This window comes from Bos taurus, chromosome 24 (assembly GCF_002263795.3).
Source record: "Bos taurus isolate L1 Dominette 01449 registration number 42190680 breed Hereford chromosome 24, ARS-UCD2.0, whole genome shotgun sequence".
Taxonomy (NCBI): Eukaryota; Metazoa; Chordata; class Mammalia; order Artiodactyla; family Bovidae; genus Bos; species Bos taurus.
The window spans coordinates 60,511,407-60,537,567 of NC_037351.1; the positions used below are offsets into that span (position 1 = coordinate 60,511,407).

General features: G+C 41.1%; 1 protein-coding gene across 5 annotated transcripts in view; it reads right to left on the reverse strand.

Annotated features, from left to right (window-relative positions):
- Window positions 1–26,161, reverse strand: part of PIGN (phosphatidylinositol glycan anchor biosynthesis class N) — a 108,873-nt gene that overhangs the window by 18,798 nt on the left and 63,914 nt on the right. For 4 of the 5 annotated variants that reach the window (NM_001192606.1, XM_010818847.4, XM_005224182.5 and 1 more), the window contains 8 exons: window positions 25,590–25,692; window positions 19,694–19,796; window positions 17,878–17,964; window positions 15,125–15,180; window positions 14,505–14,580; window positions 12,603–12,676; window positions 7,248–7,290; window positions 4,711–4,763 (listed from right to left, as the gene is read on the reverse strand). In NM_001192606.1, coding sequence (NP_001179535.1) covers window positions 4,711–4,763; window positions 7,248–7,290; window positions 12,603–12,676; window positions 14,505–14,580; window positions 15,125–15,180; window positions 17,878–17,964; window positions 19,694–19,796; window positions 25,590–25,692 — 595 coding nt within the window. Of the gene's footprint in view, window positions 1–4,710; window positions 4,764–7,247; window positions 7,291–8,150; window positions 8,221–12,602; window positions 12,677–14,504; window positions 14,581–15,124; window positions 15,181–17,877; window positions 17,965–19,693; window positions 19,797–25,589; window positions 25,693–26,161 lie in introns of those variants that run through there. The other variant, XR_815157.4, reaches the window with a different exon arrangement.

Consider the following 26,161-nt stretch of genomic DNA (forward strand, 5'->3'; position numbering starts at 1 on the left):
CCTTCCAACCGGGATATCATCCCTCACACCTGCTCACGAGTATCCAGGGAGGTTCATGCCTTCCAACCGGGATATCATCCCTCACACCTGCTCACGAGTATCCAGGGAGGTTCATGCCTTCCAACCGGGATATCATCCCTCACACCTGCTCACGAGTATCCAGGGAGGTTCATGCCTTCCAACCGGGATATCATCCCTCACACCTGCTCACGAGTATCCAGGGAGGTTCATGCCTTCCAACCGGGATATCATCCCTCACACCTGCTCACGAGTATCCAGGGAGGTTCATGCCTTCCAACTGGGAATCATCCCTCACACCTGCTCATGAGTATCCAGGGAGGTTCATGCCTTCCAACTGGGATATCATCCCTCACACCTGCTCACGAGTGAAACGAAACGCTAACAAAGTCTCAAAAGGAGGTTGGGTTTTCCCAGGTGGTTACTGCCCTCCTTCTCCTCCCCTTTCCAAGCAAGCTTAAGAGAGTGGTCGAGACTGAGAACTACCTCCTGACCTCCCATTCCACTTACGCCTTTTCCCTTCATTTTTATGAGTCATACATGCAGTACTAAAACAGCAAAATAATGGAGAAAGACTCCACTGAAAAGCAACAGCCTTGTTCCTCTTGCTCACTTCTCAAGCAACTACTCTAACCTCCTCCTGTTTTAGACACGCTGGTGGTTGCCTCCGTGGCATGAATCAGTATCTTAATGTTGCTCTACTGATGCATCAATTTAAAACATCACTTACTAAGTTCCTGCTAGGAGAGAGGGAGGATTTGGTTGACTTATACCATACCCTACTCATGTCAATTTTAGGCAATTATTTTAGTTCTGTTTTTCCTTATGAATCAACTTTGAGGTATAATTTATATACAAGAAAATGAAACCATTTTAAGTATCCAGTTAAATGCCTACTGACAAATGATTCACCCATGTATCTGTCAGCACGCTCAAGACACGGAACACTTCCATCACTCCAAGGTTCCCACACACACATTCACAGTCATGCTCACCGTAATTCCCAGGCCCAGACAGCCACTGATCGGTTTTCTCTGACTGTAGACTACTTCCGTCTGTCCTAGAATTTTACATAAATGGAATACTACAATATGTACTCTTAATGCACCAGGTTTCTTTCACTCATTATAAAATATCTGAAATTCATCCATGTAGTTGAGTTCATCAGTCATTCATTTCTTTTTATTAATAAGAAGTTTTCTATTTTATGCATAGAGCATAATTTACCATTCAAGTGCTGATAAACATCTGGGAGGTTTCCAGATTTTGATTATTATTAATGTGTTAGTCACTCAGTCGTGCCCGACTCTTTACAACCCCATGAACTACGTGGCCCACCAAGCTTCTCTGTCCATGGAACTCTCCAGGCAATGATACTGGAGTTGGTTGCCATTCCCTTCTCTAGGGGATCCTCCTGACCCAGGGATCCAACTAGGGTCCCCTGCATGGCAGGCAGATTCTTTACCATCTGAGCCACAAAGCTACTATGAAAATTCCCGTACGAGCCTTTCTGTGGACCTATTTTTCCCTTCTCTTGGGTAGACGGCTCGGAATAGAATTGCTGTACAATTCAAAATATCAATTAGAGGGTGGCGTTTATTTAGGTTTTTAAGAAAGTCTTGTTTTTCTCTAAGTCTACCTCCCAAATAGGGCAGTTGCCAGTAAGTTGTGGGTGTGTAATAAAAATCGCTAGGTTGTGTTTTGGGACGAGCAGGAGAGGGGCCTGTCTCCGTCCTTTGGGCCGGGGGCAGAGGGAGCTCCAAGCGTTTGAGTGGAGACAGGTTTCCCAGGAGTGGGAAGCACCTGGACGCAGCGGTCGCCCTGTCTCTTTGCAGCTGTCCTCAGGTGCTCCCGAGAGTGAGATCCTTTCTGCACGGGGATGGGGGAAGCAGAGGTGTGGGCAGACTGCCAGCTCCATCACTGGACACAGAGATGGTCAGGTCACCCCCGGCCCCCCTCCTCATTCCTACGCGACCCGTCACCGTCCGACTGTCTGAGCCGTCAGGGTGCCCAGCCTTCGGCAGGACTGCTAAGAGGCTCTGGGCTGCTGCTTCCTCTCTCGGATTATCCATCTTCCAGAAATCTGTTGAACTTGCATTTGCTGATGATCGTTTTTCTATTCTCTTTCATTTTGGCTGGGTTTGTTATTTCATTGAAGAGTTGGCAGAGAGGAGAAAAATGATTATCTTTGGCTTGCGGTCCTCACCCAGACATCAATGAATCTGATTCAGTGCAGACATAAGTGTTAAATCAGCCCTGAGCCGCCCCTGGCCAAGCTCATCAGTGGCTGCTGCTTAGCCCCATGCACATCTTCACGTCTTTCCCTACTCGCTCTCCCTGTGACATCTCGGTGACCTTCTTTCCCGAATGTTCTTTGGATCCCACAGCTCTGCTCTCACCTGGTTGCCTCCACCTTTAAGCTCCCCAAGAGCTCCAGAATGTGCTTCTCATCCCCAGCAATTCACTGGTGCTGCCTGGTTGAATTGAGACCATGGATATTTAAAAATGCTTTGTGTTTTATGCTTGTTATTACTGATAATAACAGTGAAATGTGTACTTTGAAGAAAAAAACCTGCCATGTAAAGATAAACCTCAAGCTAATTAGAGAAAACCAGATCTTTAGTTTGTGTAACATAAATTCATGATGCTGTGAAGAAGTTAACAATGCCTGTCTTCACGTGAGGAGAAGGCAATGGCACCCCACTCCAGGACTCTTGCTTGGAAAATCCCATGGATGGAGGAGCCTAGTAGGCTGCAGTCCAGGGGGTTGCTAAGAGTCGGACACGACTGAGCGACTTCACTTTCACTTTGCACTTTCATGCATTGGAGAAGGAAATGGCAACCCACTCCAGTGTTCTTGCCTGGAGAATGCCAGGGACGGGGGAGCCTGGTGGGCTGCCGTCTCTGGGGTTGCACAGAGTCGGACATGACTGAAGCGACTTAGCAGCAGCAGCAGCAGCAGCAGCAGCAGTCTTCACGTGAGAAGTACGTCCTCTTCATTCTTTGGCACTTCCTAAGGGCCAAAACCAATATAGGTCCCTCCCACCAAAAAACAGGGGGATGGCTGCCAGGGCTGGTGGAGGTGAAGAAGTGAGTTGTTTGCGAGAGGAAACAGGTATGGAGTGGACGTTAATGACAGCTGGGTAACAACGTGAATGCACTTAGTGCTACTGGAGTCTGCACTTAACAAGGGCGAAGGTGGTAAACTTTATACTACGAATGTGCCTGTTGTCGCTCAGGCGTGTCCGACTCTTTGCGACCCCACGGGCTGTAGCCCACCAGGCTCCTCCATCCATGGGAATTCCCAGGCAAGAATACTGGAGTGGGCTGCCATTTCCCTCTCCAATGTTATGTATATCTGGCTACAATTAAAAATAAGATATAAAGTCTCACATGTCAAAATGTTACCTTTTGTCAGGATATTTTCCAAACAAAATTCTGATCTGTATCTAAACTTAAATTATGAAGCGAGTAAGGAGAGGGGTGTCAACACAAGAAACAGTCTGAAAGAAAGAAACAGAACTGCAGGGTGATGTCAATAACAGTGGTTTCCACTTACTGGAGGGAACTTGATGCCAGGCACTGTGCTAAATGCTTTACATGGGTTAATTCACTCAAAACGACTCCAAGAGACAGAAGATTAGACACGTCAAGTCAGCTGCTGACAGGCTCACAGCTGAAGACTGGGAGAAACAGATCAACCCCAGGAGGTCTGGGTTAAAGCCCTGCTCTGACCACTACCTGCCTGGCCAGTCTGGGGTCAGAGGGTGGTGAGGAGGACACATTCAGACACCCCTAAGCTGCAGGCTTAAGAGGCTCATGAGACCAAACCAATGGCCTACGGTGCCCCCTCTCTGTGCCGGGCGCACCGGGAGGGAGAGACTCCCGGCAGCTGACTGCGGAGGGAGGCAGACGGGCCACAGACACCAGGCGGACACGCCGAGCGGCCTCAGAGGCGGGGACCGAGGGGAGGACCGGGAGCCGGGGGCTCGTCCAAGCCGCACAATCCCTGGCTGAACAAGTACCGACTAAAGAAATAAAATTCGCCTATAGAAATGTATTCTATCTCTGACTGCATTTGAAAACAGACCGGTAAAAGAATCAACCTCACTTTCTTCCCCTCAAAGAAAAGAAATTTAACAGACTGTGGCCATCCTTGATGTTCAAATCACAATAAGGAGGATACTGACTTTTTGTTCAGATTATACTTGAAGTAATGATGTTACAGGGATCCCGTGTTAAAATGTCCCCACACTGAAGATTCCAGGAGGCGTATGGTGACCATCTGAAATGTAAACTGCAGCAGAAAGTTCACGTTGCAACCTGAAGCGTGCACTGTCGTCCAGACAGAGAGATGAGGGGAAAGCAGACACCGGAGTGAGCCCCCCTGAAAGCCCAGATTCCAGCAGCTCTCCTCGCACCTGCCTGCTGCCCTGCATTCCTCTCAGACCCCGCCTGCCTTCGCAGCGTCCCAGGAGAACAGCTGGTAACGTGCTGACGCAAGAACTGGAGGGACGGGTCTCACCTCTAAAGGCCAAAAGTCACTGCTGCTTGCGACGCTTGCTTGCTTCAAGAATCAAGTTACTTCTTGAGAGACTGCGATACAAGTTACTTCTTTTTTTAAGTACAGTCTTAAGAATTCTACACCATATATAGATATTCTATACTATACACAGTGAATGCATACTATACCTTGTTCCAATATCAAGCCAGCTGCCATAATCTTTGATCAAGAAGAAAAAATGCTGTAAAACAAAACGAGATACAGGCCCATTAAACACAAAGGCTACACAGAGTCAGGCTAAAAACAACGTCGCTTTAGGACTGTGTCTTTCAGATTTCCCTCAGAACCGCTATCTGACTAGAATCAATAAGAATTCGCCTTTTATTGAAATTTTCGCTTGGACTAAAATGAGCAACAGCCTAAAAGCAGAAACAGCATCTCCATTGAGTGACATGAGCACAAAGGTGACCCTGTGCACAGCTAGAGAGAAGGCGGCACCGTCAGCAAAGTGACTAGTGACACAGAGGCTCAGCGAGCAGAAGCCAGTGTCTAATCATCATCCTGAAGATAAACTCTTTCAGGAGCTTTATAATCTAGTGCCTGATTCAGTCAATGATCAGGTGTGTGTGCTGGGTGTGTGTGGATGTGAGATGAGTGTTGTCACTGGAAGTACAGGCGAGGACAGGAGCTCAGAGGAAGGGGGCAGACTCCAACTAGGGCGGACTCCAGCCAGGGAAGGCTGTCCCAACAAGAACTCTAAACGTCTAAGCGACAAGTAAGAGGTGAAGGGGAGGCTGGGGAGGTCAGCAGAGGAGCGTGATCTGACAGAGGGGGTAACTATGAGCATCAGGAGCCCACGGCCAGGCTGAGTCCAGGAAACAAGGGCAGGGGAGAGGCACGGCACCGGGCACAAGCAGCGCTTTGCCCGCACGCGGCTCTCCAAGCTGAGCTCAGCAGTCTGATTCTTCACACAAAATTAACCACAGCATTTAAATTCCCTTCTGTTAACATGTCTCTGCCTTTCTGCCACTCTGTGAGCACACCTGAAAGCCCAATCGTCCTGACGTTATGTGAGGTCCATGTCAGGAATACATCCAGTTCAATACAGCATAAAAGTGCTCTCCTCGGAGCCAAGTGACGAGGACTCTGATTTGGGAAGCTGTCCTAACAGCCTCGTCACCTCCAGCACACAAAGGTGACTAGCGAAGAGGGACCCTTCTCTAAAGAGAGGGCGGCTGTGGCCGTCAGCGACTACGGGGCGTCAGCAGGTCCTGCCTGACAGGAGCCTTTTGCCTCGGGGACCTCAGCCACTGGACGGTCTTATCCGGTCATTTATGTTCAGGGCTCTGGGTCGTGTGTTATCAGCTCCACCTCCAAAACGGCTGGAGATGAAAGACAGCCGTGGGAACGTGACTGAGCCCAGTAAAAAGTCTGGCCGTCGCGGCTCTGCCGAGCACTGTCGCTGTCGATGCGGGGGAGCCCAGCTGTCCCCGCTCCACGGGGCGGGCGGCCAGCGCTCCACCACGGGACCCTGTTGGACTCCGCCCTCAGCACATCTCCCCTTTGCTCATCTGCATCTGCTCCTTCCACTGTAACGGCCTTCCCTGCTGGCTCAGATGGTAAAGAATCTGCCTGCAGTGCAAAAGACCTGGGTTCGATCCCCGGGTCGGGAAGATCCCCTGGAGAAGGGAATGACTACCCACTCCAGTACTCTTGCCTGAAGAATTCCCATGGACAGGGGAGCTTGATGGGCTACAGTCCATGGGGTTGCAAAGAGTCGGACACGACTGAGCAACTAACGCTTCTCCCTGTAACAAGTCACACTTGTGAATATTAACAGTCTTCAGTGAATGCTCTGAGTCCATTCAGTGAATGATCAGACGTGAGGGTAGTGAGGGGAACTTCCTGGACTTGTAGGTGTAAAACAGCGTCTATCTGTTCATGCTATGCTATGCTATGCTAAGTCACTTCAGTTGTGTCTGACTCTGTGCGACCCCATAGACGGCAGCCCACCAGGCTCCCCTGTCCCTGGGATTCTCCAGGCAAGAACACTGGAGTGGGCTGCCATTTCCTTCTCCAATGCATGAAAGTGAAAAGTGAAAGTGAAGTCGCTCAGTCGTGTCTGACTCTTAGTGACCCCATGGACTGCAGCCCACCAGGCTCCTGCGTCCATGGGATTTTCCAAGCAAGAGTACTGGAGTGGGTGCCATTGCCTTCTCCGCTATCTGTTCATACACTACATATAAGAGGCCCAGCTACCTGTCCCTCTCTAGAACTCGTTATTAGAGCTGTGGTCTTGATAATATTATCCTCTTTCCTATTTCCCTTCCTTCACCCCACTCTTTTTCCTTTTTCAATCTGACTAAAACATTAAAAACCAACATTTCAAGTAGGAAAATGATGCATCACCTGACTCTAAAGCTAGCTGTTCATGTTACCTTCCTATGGAAGTTAATACAACCCACCATAGAAGACCATGTATAAGATACAGGTTCTGATAAGTCAAGTTAGATGATTTTTGACACCCTAAGAAGAGCATTTGTACTGCATTGAAAGTCAAAAAAATAATAATAAAAAGAAAGTAATTTATGTGTAACTTACACCAGCACTTATAACTCAGTATCTAAAGAGTTCATATACAGACATGCACTCATATTTCATTTGATTAAATTAACCTGTTTAGCTTCTCAATCTTATTTATATTGAATATCCAGTAATGTCTTACCAAAGCCATGATGTCTGATATGTTGATAACCATGAGGAAAAGACTGGAAAAAAATAAATAAAGGATACATGTAACACAGCGGGCACATTTTAAAAGCATATTAATATCAAAATTAGAATAATCAAATGACCTAACATTCTGGTATTAGTATTTCTGCTTCTGAAAATACATTTGACAAAAGCTCTTTTCACATTATCATGGACTCCTGTCCCACAGTGATGGGCTAGACTTCAAAAATGTTACTTAACATTTTGAATATTTATTTTAAGTATACGAAAGGGACATGAATTTTGATTTTTTATTAAGCTTTTTATATAAGATAATTACAGATATACATGTAATTTCAGAAATGATATAGAGGGAGCCCATGTACTCTCTTCTTCTCCAAGATTCTTGAGAGTCCCTTGGACTGCAAGGAGATCCAACCAGTCCATCCTAAAGGAGATCAGTCCTGGGTATTCATTGGAAGGACTGATGTTGAAGGCTAAAACTGTAATACTTTGGCCACATGATGAGAAGGGCTGACTCATTTGAAAAGACCCTGATGCTGGGAAAGATTGAAGGGGGGGAGGAGAAGAGGATGACAGAGGATGAGATGGTTGGTTGGCATCACCGACTCAACGGACATGGGTTTGGGTGGACTCCGGGAGTTGGTGATGGACAGGGAGGCCTGGCGTGCTGCCGTTCATGTGGTCGCAAAGAGCTGGACACGACTGAGCGACTGAACTGAACTGAGCTGTTGCACTCTCTGCCCGGTTTCCCTACTGGTGAGTCTTTCAAAGCTCCAGGACAATATCACAACCTGGACACTGCCACCGGTGCTGGCAACACACAAAGTGTTTCCATCGTCACAAGGATCCCTTATGATGCTTGTGTTACAGATTTTACTCTGGGTGGTTTTACCTTTTTACAGTGTTATTTGGTGTTCTTTCTACCAAGTTCAATTTTTCCCGGGCCACGTTTTTTCAGTGCTCTAGGGAATCAGAAGGTTGAAGACCTTAAGTCAGCCTTGTGTCTAAAAGAAATGTCACAATGTGCGGTAGCAGCCATTTCCAGTTTTATCTTATGCTAGTAACTTCTACCACTAATTCAGCAGATAAGTTTTCAGTTTCTATGGCATGCCAGTCACTGTGCTTATTGCTGGTAATACATCAGGTGACCAGAGCTTACCATCTAACGAAGGGAGACAAATAATAAATAGAACGTTTGCAATAACAATACAAGGTCAGGTGGTGTTAAATGTTAGAAGAGAAGTGGATTGACTGGACGAATATCTACGAGGAGGAGACATTTAAGCAGAGACGTGGATGAGCGGAGCGGACCACGAAACCGAATGAGCAGGAACACTACCGGCAGACCTAGCGTGGACCTACAAAGGGCGTGCGGACCGAGCGCGGACCTACAAAAGGCGTGCGACAGAACTGTGCATGGCGCCCAAGGAACAGCGAGCGCGCAGCCGGAAGCGGAGTGCGCGCAAAGGGCTGCGGGAAACAAGGACGAGAGGTGCAGGGCAGACCACAGGGCCACAGTCAGGGCTGCAGAACTGGTCCTCGCTGGGACAAGAAGCCCCTGGAAGATCTAAAGGCTGCACTATCCGTTGCGTACATAACAATTCTCGGAGGACAGGAGTACAAGCAGGGAGGTCAGCTAAGGGTCCACTGAAGATGAATGACAATAGTGGGCTGTGGTGGTGATTGAAACGTGGACAGAAAGATGACACTGGTGACATTCAGCAAGTGGAAACACCAATGAGGGATGGGCGGACTTGAGCTTCTGCACTGGGTCAGAAAAAAAACAGGAGGAGCAGCTAGAGGTCGCCAGGAGGAAAGGGACTTGCTGAGTTCAATGTGCACAAATTGAGTGGGTCAGTATAACATTCCGGGGAAATGTCAGTGACTTATAAGGGTTTAAAGGTCAAAGAGAAGACATTTACAAAGTCACACTTTGCCTTCTTTGCCTCAGTTCTCTCCCTTTGAATTCAGTTGTATTAAATACTTAAATACTAAAACTGTGTATTTAGTTTTTCCCTGTACTAAATAAATTTAAGGGACTAGATCTGATAGACAGAGTGCCTGAAGAATTATGGATGGAGGTTCGTGACAATTGTACAGGAGACAGGGAGCAAGACCATCTACAAAAAAAAGACATGCAAAAAAGCAGAATGGCTGTCTGGGGAGGCCTTACAAATACCTGTGAAGAGAAGCGAAAACAAAGGAGAAAAGGAAAGATATACCATTTGAATGCAGAGTTCCAAAGAAGTTCCAAAGCAAGGAGAGATAAGAAAGTCTTCCTCAGCGATCAATGCAAAGAAATAGAGGAAAACAACAGAATGGGAAAGATTATAGATCTCTTCAAGAAAAAGAGAGATACCAAGGGAACATTTCATGCAAAGATGGGCTCAATAAAGGACAGAAATGGTATGGACCTAACACAAGCAGAAGATATTAAGAAGAGGTGGCAAGAATACACAGAAGAACTGTACAAAAAAGATCTTCACGACCCAGATAATCACGATGGTGTGATCACTCACCTAGAGCCAGACATCTTGGAATGTGAAGTCAAGTGGGCCTTAGAAAGCATTACTATGAACAAAGCTAGTGGAGGTGATGGAATTCCAGTTGAGCTATTTCAAATCCTGAAAGATGATGCTGTGAAAGTGCTGCACTCAATATGCCAGCAAATTTGGAAAACTCAGCAGTGGCCACAGGACTGGAAAAGGTCAGTTTTCATTCCAATCCCAAAGAAAGGCAATGCCAAAGAATGCTCAAACTACCGCACAATTGCACTCATCTCACACGCTAGTAAAGTAATGCTCACAATTCTCCAAGCCAGGCTTCAGCAATACGTGAACCATGAACTTCCAGATGTTCAAGCTGGTTTTAGCAAAGGCAGAGGAACCAGAGATCAAATTACCAACATCCGCTGGATCATCGAAAAAGCAAGAGAGTTCCAGAAAAACATTTACTTCTGCTTTATTGACTATGCCAAAGCCTTTGACTGTGTGGATCACAATAAACTGTGGAAAATTCTGAAAGAGATGGGAATACCAGACCACCTGACCTGCCTCTTGAGAAACCTACATGCAGGTCAGGAAGCAACAGTTAGAACTGGACACAGAACAACAGACTTGTTCCATATAGGAAAAGGAGTACGTCAAAGCTGTATATTGTCACCCTGTTTATTTAACTTCTATGCAGAGTACATCATGAGAAACGCTGGGCTGGAGGAAGCACAAGCTGGAATCAAGATTGCTGGGAGAAATATCAATAACCTCAGATATGCAAATGACACCACCCTTATGGCAGAAAGGGAAGAAGAACTAAAGAGCCTCTTGATGAAAGTGCAAGAGGAGAGTGAAAAAGTTGGCTTAAAGCTCAACATTCAGAAAACGAAGATCATGGCATCTGCTCCCATCACTTCATGGCAAATAGATGGGGAAACAGTGGAAACAGTGTCAGACTTTATTTTTTTGGGCTCCAAAATCACTGCAGATGGTGACTGCAGCCATGAAATTAAGACGCTTACTCCTTGGAAGCAAAGTTATGACCAACCTAGATAGCATATTCAAAAGCGGAGACGCTACTTTGTCAACAAAGGTCCATCTAGTCAAGGCTATGGTTTTTCCAGTGGTCATGTATGGATGTGAGAGTTGGACTTGAAGAAGGCTGAGTGCCAAAGAATTGATGCTTTTGAACTGTGGTGTTGGAGAAGATTCTTGAGAGTCCCCTGGACAGCAAGAAGATCCACCAGTCCATCCTAAAGGAGATCAGTCCTGGGTGTTCATTGGAAGGAATGATGCTGAAGCTGAAACTCCAGTACTTTGTCCACCTGATGCGAAGAGCTGAGTCATTTGAAAAGACCCTGATGCTGGGAAAGATTGAAGGCAGGAGGAGAAGGGGATGACAGAGGATAAGATGGTTGGATGGCATCACTGACTCAATGGACATGAGTTTGGATAAACTCCAGGAGTTGGTGATGGACAAGGAGGCCTGGGGCGTGCTGCAGTTCATGGGGTTGCAAAGAGTCAGACATGATTGAGTGACTAAACTGAACTGAGTCTCAAGTTAAAATTACTACACACACACACACACACTTTGATGAGTCTTCTATTTCTTGTCCCACATGTGCCAAGCACTTCTTGAAAGAAAGTGAAAGTGAAGTCGCTCAGTCGTGTCTGACTCTTAGCGACCCCATGGACTATAGCCTACCAGGCTCCTCCGTCCATGGGATTTTCCAGGCAGGAGTACTGGAGTGGGTTGCCATTTCCTTCTCCACAAGCTCTTCTTATTTAGACTTTAATTAAAAGTCCTTCTTAAAAAATTGTGTTCACTAACAGAGATGCAGGAAAGCACATGTCTGTCACTTTACTAGTTTTTTTTCCTTTAATTGCATGTAAGTCACTATTTTCTATGTGGTATTGACAAGGTATAAGTGCTTTTAATGTTAAATTCAAGTAAAAATCCTGTAAAAATGTACTAAATTAGACTAGAAATAAGATTTCTACTATTTTTAAACCATGGAAGAAAACCTTTTTTAATAAAATTATTATGGCATACACATAATAATATGCTATACTCAGTTCTAGCCTAAATTCATCAAGAAGAACATGCAAATTTATTCTAATATTCATTATTTCTTTCAGTATTGAATATTCCAGTTTGATTAAAGAATAATAAAACTGCTAGGAGACTACATATTTATCTCAAGTGTCTTTCAGAAAGGCTGATCAGTCCTATGCAGATGAAACAATTTCATTGCTTCAGAAGAGCAAACAGTTGGGTTGACAGCTTCTCTTCCAGTCTTTGATTACTTAACACATTGATTGTTCCACAAATTCCTAGAAACTCAGAAACAATACTTCCTATTCCATTTGTCAAAAGTTTAGTAATCAAGACTGAGAAACCACATAAATTAGGGACATCTAGAAGCTAATTTCAACTGATATAAAATGACATAATGTTATAACACATGTATCTAATACACATTTATGAGAGAATCCAAAAGAAAACAGGATGATATCACCTGGAGTTGTAGGCACAGCTATATCTACAATGAACAAGTTACTAACTACAAGAATTTGACATTTATATTTTATAGTTTTCTAGGGGGGGTTCCTCTCTAGCTGGGCATTCTAATAATACTTTATAGTTGAAAAAGCATATTTTTATGTTATAGGCTGTAATCAACTATTTCCTCTAATGACTACACAATTCTGGCTAAAAGGGCGGAACATTTTTTCCCTCATTTTTATAATAAAAATCTATGTTACAGTATCTTAATAGCAATCACAGAAAATACCATCAAATGTTTACTTTCGTTTCCTAAAAGTGAACAAATTCAAAGCATTCATCTTACCTTTTTGAAGATAATTGAGTAGTTACCTGAACAGCTTCAAAAGCACACATCACAAGAACAAAGGGGATTAAAATCTGTTTGAAAGAAAAACAAATGATGCCGTGGGTGCCTGTAGCATTTGAAGAAATACTTCGATTTCTCACAATTTATCTGTGTTAGTGGAAAGCAAATGCTGAAATACAATCAAGATGCCAGTGACGTGTAGAATAGTGATCAAATTGATTTAGAAATCCACGTCAGCAGCAGAGGCAGAAAACGATAACAACAAACGTTTCAGATAAAGCCTATAGGGATCAAATGGATTTAGAAATCCACGTCAGCGGCAGAGGCAGAAAAGATAACAACAAACATTTCAGATAAAGCCTAGTCCAGCGTTTTGTTCTCCTGAACTCATTGTAATAATTAACGACTATGTTCAAATGATCCCAAGAGGGTGTGAAAGGCACACAGGCCCAAATCAAATTAATTATGAAGCCTGAAGATCTGACTCACAGATCCTTGAACTCATCTGGTTATTTGTCACTACAACTCTGTTAACATGATTTAACTGCCTAACCGTTGCTGTCTGTGGTTTTATTTCAATACTAATTTATTCCTGATTATAAAATTCATACTCGGTAAAAAAAAAATGGAGAAAGGTATAATAAAATTTATATTGGTTGAAAAAAAATCCTATAAGCCAGAAATAACACCATTAATATTTTGAGATACTGTTTTCCAATGACCAGTTAAAAATACACACACATGATGCTTAAACAAAGAGGGGAGGGAGAAGATATGGAAAAGAGATGATGCTCACAACTACATAAGATTCCTGTTCAAGTGAAGACTACATGAGTGAAATAGAGTTCTAAGAGGACTTTCACTTCCAGCCACATCAGTCAATAAAAGTGACCAAATACATTTAGTCAGTAAAGCTTACTGAATTAAGCTGGAGATTACAGATTGAGCATTTAACGTAAACTTTAGTTTTTCTTTCTTTTTTTCTTGTTTTTAATTAAAGGCTCATGATCTTTAACAGACTGAGAAAAGAACTACCACCATCAAGAAAAATGTACATAGACTAAAGAAACTATTAATACACATTTCAAAATAACAGTATGTGACATAAGAAAATGAACATCTTTTTAACATTTCCTAAAATCACCTTTGCATTTGTGCAGTAACAAAACAGGATATTAATCCTATTAAGATATACATACTTTCAACAATTATTACTTATGTAATCTGAATAGGAAACAATCAGATTTTAGGCAGATATTAGTTCTTGTATTTAAACAAGTACATACTAAGTATATAAAATGTGCCAGGCACTATGGTAGAGGGAATAAGACAAGCTTAATAATCCTAGAGAGAAAGGGAAAGAATGTGAATTACATTCCACTGGAGAGTCTGAACCCCTGGAAAGCTGATAATTTGTCATTATCTTAGAATCCTCAGGACCCAGCTGGTGCTGATAAGCCTTCAATGACATATTTATTGAATGAATAAATCAATTCTAGGTACAAGGATTATGAGAAAAGATGATAACGTGCTGGCAGTCTTGTGGGTGGGGAACACGGCTTTGGGGAACCTTTCATCCCGAGGAGCAAGGCAGTTTTGATCCACCCTTCACTTCCCAGGCTTTAATCACCTTTGATAGGACTTCCTGGGACTAACAGAGATTCTCTACTTTTTTGAAGTTAAATGGGCTTAAGACTAAACCAAGAAGATTAACTCTATTTTGGAGCATAGGCTAAAGCGTCCCCCACTCCCATTCAGCAGTGTCTGAGAAGGCGTCTACTTTCCAGCTACTTAGCTCTGCCACTTCATAATCTTAATGTCACGTGTCACATGATCTTCATGGGACAATGAGTTCCTAATCTTAATTAATCAGTATCTTAAGAAAAGAAGAAAACCAACCTTCCACATTATGAGGGCTCCCATCTTGAAAGGACTAAACACGGTCAGAAAGCAGTAGACGGAGGAAGGGTCAAAGCTAAGGAATCAACAAGAAAAGGGATTTCAGAATTCACATTATTGCAACTTGAATGTTCTTCTGAAAAGGATGTTTAAATTAACTTTCTGAAAGCTATTCTTACTATAACACAAGTATACAGTGTATCAAGAATTATTATGGGGGCTTTTCTGGTGGCTCAACGGTGCAGAATCCACCTGCCAATGCAGGAGACACAGGTCTGCCCCCTGATCCGGGAAGATCCCACTGGCTGTGGAGCTACTGCGTGTGCGGTGGAGCCTGGGAGCGGCACTGCGCCCACGAGCCGCACCTACCCGAGAGGAGCCCCCGCGCTTCGCAACCTGAGAAAGCCCGCATGCGATGACAGAGATGCAGCGCAGCCCAAAGTAAAGAAAGTAAATATTGTCTAAAAGAATTGTTACAGTCAGTAACATGAATGAGATAGACTTGTATGTGCCAATTTCCAAAATACATCCTTCAGGATAAAAAGCAAGAACAAAATCCCTAATTTGTATATTTTCTGGTTATATATATATGGATATATATAGTTGTTATTTAAAATTACCTGTTAACAGAAGCTATATTTCCAGTTCCAAAAAAGGCTGTCACTAGGAAGAAGACCTAAATAGAGTTAAAGGAAATGCCAGAACAAGTCAGAATCCATAGAAGCTCCTTTTCGTTTAGAGAAGGCATATCTGTTCTACCACGAGGGTAATTTGCTTTCTCTACTTGTACACTTGGTGGTAAATTGCTGAAAATGAGTGTTGCACCATATTTCCTCGTGAATGCATTTGGAAAGAACCAGGCTGAACAAGCGACATACTAAGAACAGCAAGGCCTGGGAGTCACACTCGCTCGTCACGGTCACCTCGGGAAGGTTACGATTTTCCTCCCCTCTCACATAGGCGTTGGATTAGTGTTATCTGTAGCTGGCAGCTAAAGATTAAAAAAAGAAGTGACAGACATTTTCAGCTGAAACCCAGGTTCAGTTCAGATACGCTCGCTGGGCCCACCATACGTGACATGGCTCTTCGGGAGGCTCAGGAAGAAATAAGGCGCCGTGTTTTAAAAGAATTCAGTTAGAAGATGGGAAAGTGTTAAACATCTTTTTGACATTTCTTCAACTTATATTTGTAATAGTGCAGTAATAAAAAGTAGATATTAGTTTTATTGGTGTCTAAGAACTTACTGCTAGTAAAGCATTTAAAATAGTGTTTGGTCCTCTGAAAGTGCTCGATAAATGTTAGTTACTTTATTATTATAGGCACATACACAAAAGTGGTACAGAACAGTGAGGAGGAAGGATGAGTCACGGCAGATCTCACCGAAGAAGTGGTATCTGAGTTGGTGACTTGAGCCTTAAATATATTCATGGTTCTATCCATTCAACCAATTCACTAACCAACCAATATTTATCACCTAGTATGTCAGAAGCAGAGCTAGGCACTAAGAATATAATTATAAATACAACAGTATAAAGTGCTCATATGGTAACTAAAATTTTGATGATAGGTAGAAGTGGGTAAGATTCATTAAAGGTAAATAACGGGAAAGTAAGGGCATTAATGAAGGGTACAGAAAGTTGAAGCAAGAAATACAGATTGGTGGCATATTAATAAAAAGCTGTGAACTTTATTGTGGAGACGTTCAAGAGTCAGCAAGCATTTTCAGTGAGTGATACAAACAAGAAATATCAACAACAGTGAAATATTTGATCAGGGAGACTAATAATTAGAGGCAGGAAATTCAGATATGAAGCTCTTTTAATAGTCCATAAGTTGGGGACCAGGAAAGTCTGAACTGGTGTGGTCAGAGTGGAAATGGAGGAGAGAAACCGGGGGACCTTGGTCAGGGGCTAGTTAAATATGACAAGTTTGACGGCCTGGGAACACAGCAACAACATTAAATGAGATGAGGCCAGGCAGAGACTGACTTTGGAGAGGGGTGGGCAGTCGTCAGTCAGTGTGGACATATATTTGGTGACGCCCAGCAGGATGTGGTGGAGCTGGTGGTAAAGAACCGCCTGCCAACGCAGGAGACATAAGAGATGTGGGTTCGATTCCTGGGTCAGTAAGACAGCATGGCGATCCAGTCCAATATTCTTGCCTGGAGGATCCCATGGACAGAGGAGCCTGGTGGGCTACAGACCACATGGTCGCAAGGAGTCAGACACAACTGAAGTGACTTGACACGCACGCAGGCGGCAGGAACGGTAGTCATGTGACTCTAGAGGTCAGGGCTGGAGAGGTCGGTCTCAGAGGTGTGTGCACAGAGAGAGGTGTCAGTCAGAGCTATAGGAGAGGGTGACACTACCCAGGCACGTTTAGAGGAGAAGGTTAATGACAGAGCTCAGAGGAAAAGCATGCATTGTGTAGGAGCAAAGGAAGAGTGAGTTTTCGTGAAGGAGAATAGAGGTGGTGTAGAATCTGAGAAGAGAACCTGGATCGTGTTCTGGAGGACAAAGGAAAAGAAAGAAATCAGTTGAGGCAAATACCGTAAGAGCGGTCAAGTGAAACCAAACACATGGGACTGTGCGACGTCCACTCCTGGTCTGCAGGCCACACACACGAGAAACCAAACACACGAGAGTGTGCAGGCCAGGAGAGGACGTCAGCACAGCAAGGACAAGCATTCAAAGGCACCCATCTAGGCTGAGGAGATCGCACATAAATGGGGAGGAAATGGTAGCAGCAGGGAGCTAGGCTGTAAACACTACGGACAGATGAAGGATAATTGAGGAGGAGGCAGGGCTCAGCAGAAGGAGCATCTTATTAGCATAGGCTGAGTGGAAGGAGTCGGCAAGACAGAAAGCCAAATTGAGAGTGAAGGCAAGAGGCAGAGGAGAGAAGAGGAGCACTGATCTCCTGGACCTCAGTGGTCCAGACTCCACTGTGTCCGTTCAAAGGAGATACCTCCCGATGGACACCTTGAAGCCGGTCAGCTCGCCTTTCCAAAGCGAGACGGTATTCCCGTTACATTGTCTTTCAAACTTCTAACGCTAACAGCTGTCACACAAGGTGATCCAGCAACCTCGTGAGACATGTTATATGAGTACCATATAAAGTACACATAAAAACATACAGACCTAACACATTTGTCTGTTGCATCATTCTTTATGCTTTTCTACAGTTTCAGACATTTTCTGAAGTGCAATCTGTATGAGAAAACCGTGTTTGGGAGGCCGGTGAGACAGCCTCCAAGGTTGACACCACTGTCAAGCGACCGGTGGAAACCGCACCTCCCGCTCCCCAGCACTTCTCTTATTCCATTAAATGGGAGGCTGCAGCGCCTTAAAACGAAACCCCACAGAAAGGATACAAGGAAAAAGGCCCTGCGGATGTCATCCAGGCAGAGGTCTCGACACTGGGCCGCGTCAGTGTTACAGGCAAACTGGATGGTGGAGACCTGTGGGATGAGAAGAGAGAGATAACGCACAATCCCTTCCCTCCACCTGCAGGGCAAACTCACTGTCTCAGCTACAACAGCCAGGAAGACAGCTTGTACTGACACACAAAAAATAGAAATCTCTTCCTGCAGCTTAATTTCACTTAATAAAATCTGCCAAGGTAAAACACACTGTTAATAATACACTGAACAGAGTTGTAGTAGTGCCGTACGAGTAACAAAAGCGATAATTGGGGTTTCCCTTATCCTGTATAAATGCTTCACTTTAAAATCACTATTATAATCTTTCCCTTTTCTAACACCTGATTTCTCAATGTTCTGATCTTCTCAAACTCAGGTATAGAAAGACATTAAAAAAGCATTGATAAACTAAATATTTCTCTGTATAAATAAGTAAAATATTTCTGTCCTGCTAAAATAAAAACTCTCTCAATTCCAACAAGATGGGTGCACTCTTGCTTAACCCCCCTTCCCCCACAAAACAAAAACTCATGGACAAGTTTAAAGGGAGGCTTTCCCTATCTCCCACTTCCCATGTAATCTTCTACTAAGTTCGGAAGATGCTTTAATCTTCTTCTTTAGAAAAAGACGTATCTTTCAGTTAAAATATAGAATTTAAAAAATAACACAATGAGCCTCATTTTTAATTTAATAATATTTAGTTATTAAAATATTGAATATTTAATACTAAAGACAGTCTGATCATTTACTTAAATCTAATTAAAATTACTTTTTTATGTATTGTTTTAATATTCCAGGGCCGAAAGCTTAAAACCAGTAATTACTCAATAATATTTCAATAAAATTTCTTTATTGAAATTATTTATTCTAAGTCATCAAGTACTCTTTGCGAACTCAACTAGAACCAGCTAAGGCTGAATCGATGGATCAACTATGAAGGTATTTTCCTGCAGCATCCATTTTATCTGACCTCAGTAAAACTGTAAATATTCTATCATCAATTTCTTATAATTATCTTCAGTTTTGAAATAAGGGCAAGAGATATCAATCAACTCTCCAGCCCAGCATGATAAAGGTACCCTTAATATTTGGTTGGCTTTTAGCCAATTCGAAGGACATTATGTTGAATAAACAGTCTGAGATTTGGATGGAGGCCACGTCACTACGGCGACAGAGTAAGCGCTTTGGATTAGAATCACTAGAAAGAGAGACTAACCCTGGGAACACATGTCTCACTTCACAGTCAGACTCATGCGCTGACGTGTGGCAACACGAATATTCTTCCAACAAAAATAAATGGAAGGAAATAAAAATTAAATGTGAAAACAAAGGGAAACAAGATAAATAACACTCTTTGCCCTCTGTTCTTTCACTTATATTAATGGCTTTTTACATCAGAGAGTCACAAACAGTCTTTAAGAAAAGCCCAACCCATATGTTCATAAAACAATAAAATCATGCTTTTCTAAATGAAAATTTCCTTACAAACTGTTTGACTTAATTTTTAACTTAATTATTAATATGTTAAGTAGTACAGATTTTTAAGTAGAATTTTTTATTCTGGCTGTGCTGTGTGGCATGTGGAAATCTTAGCTCCCCAACCAGGGATCAGATCCACGCCCCCTGCATTGGAAGCGCAAAGTCTTAACCGCTGGACAGCCATGGAAATCTTAAGTAGAATTTTTGATGAAATATTGCAACTTCCTCATGGGATTAGAATGCGACTATTTTAGTATTCTCAAATGCAAGAGCGCTTTTGACAAGCTACCTTCTGTTTACAGGAGACAACAGAGTGTTGCAGGGTCTCTTGCTCCATGTGTATCCAGACAAACATCAAACAGGACAGCACTAACGGAAAGAGAGCTTCATACCTGAGGGGTCGGGGGTGGGCATGGAAGTGAGAGGGTAGAAACGAAAGGAAAAAATTAAACACAAATGCAAGCTAAAACAATTTTGATAATACTTCTAAGTTACATTATCACAAAATTTAATTTTTTTAGGTTTTCCAGAGGAAGAAAGTAGGGAAAGAAAGCAACATTTAAATATAAACTCCAACACCATCTTTTTTTGAAATTTATCAAAACTGGAGACCATTACGCATTTAAAATAGCAGAGATATTTAAGTCACTCGTAAGGTAAATGACAGAAGTGCACCAACAAAGAAAACATAAGGCAAAGGCAAAAGTCATCAATATAAAGAGAACAGCAAGATAAACATTTCAAATTTCTTTAAAAATGGGTATAATACAGGAATACAAACCTCTCAAAAAGAAAAAAAGAGCCTATACATTAAAATATGTTTGACTTTACTGAAAACTGATATAGAAATTAAAAAATAGATTACACAGCCACTTAAAATATTTACTCATTAAAAAAATAATCCAGATAAAAGTATAATAAAAGAATAATTATAAAAGTATAATAAATACTTCCTATAAGGCAATCCAGTACTATGCATCAAGAACCTCAAAACTATTCACATAGTACAATCTAATAATGTTCCTTCTAGGAATTTACCCTGAGAAAATAATCAGACATATGCACCATGATTCCCATATGAAGACATTTGTTGTAATATGTTTACGGAAAAGAAAAACAAGAAAACAAGCTAATATTCACAGGGGAGTTTGATTAAATAATGTACAGTACTTCACGAGGCTGGTGTATAATATGGAAATTATAATGTGGACAAAGGAGAGATGTTCATGAGATGACACAGTGTCAGACGCTTTTCTAGTCCTTTTCTGCCCTAGTTTAAGGCGTGTTTCATTTCTGTAATCCCCCAGACACTCTCCACATGACGGCAGTTGTCATCTGCTCTGACCACGTTTACTGACGGCTTCCCCAGTGGTCTGCAGAGTCTCTGCCTGCGCCAGTCTTCTCTCCACACAGGCCCAGCTCAGAAGCACTTGTTGATGAGCTACTTAACTGGGTGGAAGTTATAACACAAAATTAAGCAAACCAAATCGAAACAAAACAACCTGTATTTCTCATTCAACTTTTTCAACTACCGAACTCTAATCCATATGGTACTATTTCCTAAACAAGAGAAAGCAAGAAAACCAAAACCCTTTAAATGTGACCACCAATCGTAAAACAAGACCCTGAAAACTGGGCAGAAGAAAACATTCAGCTTTGAGAAAGCATATATAAATCACTTGGTATATACGGTTTAGAACATCCAAGGATACGAACAGACAATACACATGCGAGAAAACACTACTAGTAAAACAAGTGCAGAAAATACACAAAGCTGTACTGTTTTCGGCCTACTAAAATAGCTTTTGATATTCTTATGTATAAATTAAAGTACAAATACTGCGACGGATATGATGAAGTGCATCCCCTCATAGGTTGTTGGTAATATTATAAACTGGTGCTGTTCTTAAGACAAAAGTAAAAACAAAAGTTCATATTCTATGGCCCACTTATAATACAGCTGAGAAGTGAGCAAAGAAAATAATCTATTAATAACTATATAAAAAGCTTATGCAAAACATATAACTCAAAATATTATTTATGATACTAAGAATTAGAAATAAAGTGACCAAAAATAGGGGAATAATAAAAGCATCAAGGAGTAGTGATATTACATAATATTAAAAATCTATTAAAATGATTCTGAGGAAGCCTGTAAACCACCTGGGAAAATGCTTCTAAAATTAAGTAGAAAATAAAGATACAAAATAGTACATGGACTATCATTAATACTGTATTAAAAAGATAAGTACAGAGCTAAGACTGGAAGGAAATATGACAGAAGATCAAGAGGAGGGGTAGGGTTAGTATATGATTTTTTTCCTTATCTCTACTTCGCAAAATGTGATTGTATGATGTTTACAGTGATTTAAAAAAAACAATTGAAAAGGAAAGATTTAGAATGCCTGCATCCTAGCCATTCTTGAATATACAGTTCAATTTTCACCTAAGTCCGTGATGGCACCAATTCAATCCCTTTCTCTAGTCATTCTTTATATCATATTTTCACAATAAACTTATGATAATTTAACTGCAGAGTACAGCATGAGAAATGCTGGGCTGGATGAAGCACAAGCTGGAATCAAGATTGCCGGGAGAAATATCAATAATCTCAGATATGCAGATGACACCATCCTTATGGCAGAAAGTGAAGAAGAACTAAAGAGCCTCTTGATGAAGGTGAAAGAGGAGAGTGAAAAAGTTGGCTTAAAGCTCAACATTCAGAAAACTAAGTTCATGGCATCTAGTCCAATCACTTCATGGCAAATAGATGGGGAAACAGTGAAAATAGTGGCAGACTTTATTTTGGGGGCTCCAAAATCACTGCAGATGGTGATTTCACTGTAGCCATGAAATTAAAAGACGCTTACTCCTTGGAAGGAAAGTTATGACCAACCTAGACAGCATATTAAAAAGCAGAGACGTTACTTTGCAAACAAAGGTCCGTCTAGTCAAAGCAGTAGTCTAGTCAGTCAACGCTGAAGAGTTGATGCTTTTGAACTGTGGTGTTGGAGAAGACTCTTGAGAGTCCCTTGGACTGCAAAGAGATCCAACCAGTCCATTCTGAAGGAAATCAGTCCTGAATATTCATTGGAAGGAATGATGCTTGAAGCTGAAGCTCCAATACTTTGGCCACCTGATGGCGAAGAGCTGACTCACTTGAAAAAACCCTGATGCTGGGAAAGATTGAAGGCGGGAGGAGAAGGGGATGACAGAGGATGAGATGGTTGGATGGCATCACTGACTCTAGGGACATGAGTTTGAGTAAACTCCGGGAGTTGGTGATGGACAGGGAGGCCTGGCATGCTGCAGTCCATGGGATCGCAGAGTTGGACACGCCTGAGTGACTGAACTGAACTGAATTGCTGCATTATATAATTGCCTAACATTGTAAAATAGAGTCCACATTTTATAGAAGTTCACAACTGTTACAGACCTGGGGTATACTAATTATTCTATCCGTATGTCTGTCTAGTGTTCAGGATACTAGAAATGTGAAGGAACACAACTGTTGACTAATTGAATCAAGGTGTACTTTGAGGATAAAAAAAACATGATCTTAAAAAATATTTGTATTTATATGTGAAATTATTCTTTCCTACCACATAAAAATAGAAATTCCATAGTTCAACAAATAGTGCTACAGATTTACTTCTTTTCAAAACTATTAAATACAATTTTTGTAAAATGTAGGTGAATAAATCTGATAAAGACAATCTTCTTATGAGACTTTATTTCTTTAGAAATGTCTTTAGACAACTAATATCTCATATAAAGTCTCTGTATCTGAATTAATAAACTGAAATACCAATGTCATTATGGGCTCACAGTGTACTTAAAAGTTAGACTAAGTTAGGATCTGTTTAGTTTGGTCTCTGTGACAACTGAATTGGGCTGAAAAGACATTCAGTTTATATTACACTCTGTTAAGCAAAGGAATAATCAAAATTTTGGAAGAACATGTTTAATCAACTTAAGAAAACTATTTTTAAGTATTACAATAGCTTCCATTTGCATAAAAATAATCAAATGCTGATTAAAATTGAATCTTCTTTATTCACTTAATCAAGGATGCATTGTTAGAATTTAGAATTTCTATTAATGTACTTTTGTAAAGTAATAAAACTGCATTTCTTTTAAATATCCTGTAATTCTCACTATTCACACTTATTCACATAGAGAACCCTCTGGGTTGTCCAAAATAGTGGTGTGGAACAATGGCAGGCGGACTATGTTTGCAAAACTGATTTGCCATTGAAAGATGTACTAACTGAGATTATTAGGCTCCTGTTTCAGCTACCTCTGTTTTAATTATTTTTGCAAAGGTAAATACTTTTTGATGTTGCAAAATATATTTCTTAATACATTCATTAATAAGGACACACTCATCATTAGTATTCTGATTTCAGATGTGATTTTTCACTTTTTAGATTTTTTTAAATTAAACATGCTTATGATAATCTGCTTTGGTATATTTTGACAATGAAATTGATAATTTAAAACACTAGAATACTAAAAAAAATTTTAAATAAAAGATAAAACACTAATACTTTCCCTAATATAAGTCATATGATTAACTCACTCTACACTATGAAATATTTTTGACTTCAAATTCAACTTTAATTACTCTTCCTTCCTTCTTTTATTCCTAATCCAGGAAACCAAATCTATTTCTAGATTTGTTTGAATTTTTGAATCTATAATACATTTCTTTAAATATTTAGATTAAAAGATTTAGATTGCTTTAGAATTTAAAGGCTCAAAAAAGATCTTTAAGTGACTATGTAGGAGCTGGCACATATTCTGAACACTCTTAAACATCCACCTCCTAAAGACAACCTCCGGGTGTGATCTTAATGAAACTTGTGTGCTGTCCCAAATGGAGGGTTAGAAATGATTTTTCCTTCTACTTTTTAAATCTAGACTAAAACCTTGTGCATATTCTAATTCATAGGTACTTTAACGGATTCTGATTATAATTGAACTATTTATCCTGAAATGTCACCAATAAAGGAGAAAAGAGTGAATAGCATTAAGTCTCATTATGTTTACACTCTTGAGTAAGAACATGCTGATAGACTTCAAGTTTTATTTGAAAACTGAAAATTCTAGGCCTCAAGTCAAGGTGACTGGTGAAAATGTCCAAGTTGTTCATATTACATCTTCACAGACACACAACAGATCAGGTTCTGGGGGAGGAATGAAAAAACAGGTATGGGGAACTTTGTTAAGAGAAGGAGACTACAAGAACTCCTGGGTTCTAGATCACTTAGGATGTTAGAGTCTACTATGAAAAGATTTTGAGAACATCCCTCTAATTCTGATATAGGAGATATCAGGCTTCCCACAAAATGAACCCAAGTCTTGGACACAAAATGGCTTTACAAAATCATATATAAACTATTGATAGATAATAATCTGTTGATAGCACAATGGTGAATCCCTAGGTTTATTCTAATTGAGATCAAGATCCTATATTTGGACTGAATTTTGAAACTCAGTAATGTGCATATTTTTTGCCCCCATAAGGATTTAAGTAAAGATGAAATAAAATTTGAAAGCAAATGAAGAACGCTGTTCTTCAGAGCAGACACGGAGAGTATCATTGTTCTCACTGATTTCTAGAGAATGCTTCAGACTAACCCCAATCAAGCTGTTCTTTTTTGGTTTTACAAGAAAACTTCAATCTTCAATGAAAATGTATTCTCTCACTTTTAAGAAAATATTCTAAAAGGTTTCTGAATCAAAAGGAATATTTGGACTATGACATATTTAAGGGTAAATATAACAGAAGATGTATTCAAAAAAAAATGAACAAATCAAAACATAATTTACAGTGGATGAAAGGAAAGCAACAAAAACTAAAATTTTTATAAGTCATTGTTTGAGATTTAAAATTCCTCTACAATCTATCTGAACTTTCTAACACTGTATTAAGCAACATTTTAGCAACTTCAGGAAATAAACAGAAACACAAGACAACAGGTAATACTCTGAAAACGGTGCGACAAAGAAAACTGCAGAGAACAGATAAAGGCATAGACAGTTTCTACAGAGTAAAAATGCTTGCAATGCATTCTCAAGATTCACATGTTTTTCATTTCCAGAGGTTAAATTCTTAGAGAAAGGTCAGTATATCATTTAAAACTTGCTACTAAAAATTAAAATCTTAAAACAGTTTATACCCTGTACTTAGAAGTAGGTAGGTCGACATCGAGGAAACAAGAATGCTGAACAATCGATCAAAGAGGACCGGAGGGCTCAGGAGAGGCATGACGAAGGAGGAGGCTGCAATAAAACAGATTTGGGTGGAGTCAGTATGAGGGACACAGTGTACAGAGTTTAGCACTGAATAATCTATTATCACTTACAGCATTTATTGTTGTGTGACATTTAAAAGGAAACTACACTTGCCCTACTCATTTTTGTAAGACACTTAAAACTCCGTATGTTTAATGACATTCCCTCACTTTAACCACATTTTAGTTCAGATTTTTTCAGTGTATATCCTCACTCTTGCTCACTGTAATAACTCCTAAGAGAATAATGTAAATAATAAAAATAAAAAATATTACTCAAGATTCAGCAACTTTTCTCTTAATTAGACATTTAATTCAAGACAGAGGTTGATTTTCCCTAAAGCCCACCCCTCCCCGCTTTTCCCCAAGTTTTCCCACTGCAAAGTATTGCATTGAGAGTTATAGCATGCTAGTTAGAAAGGGAGACAAGAGAAAAGGAGTTCACCACTCAAGAGAGC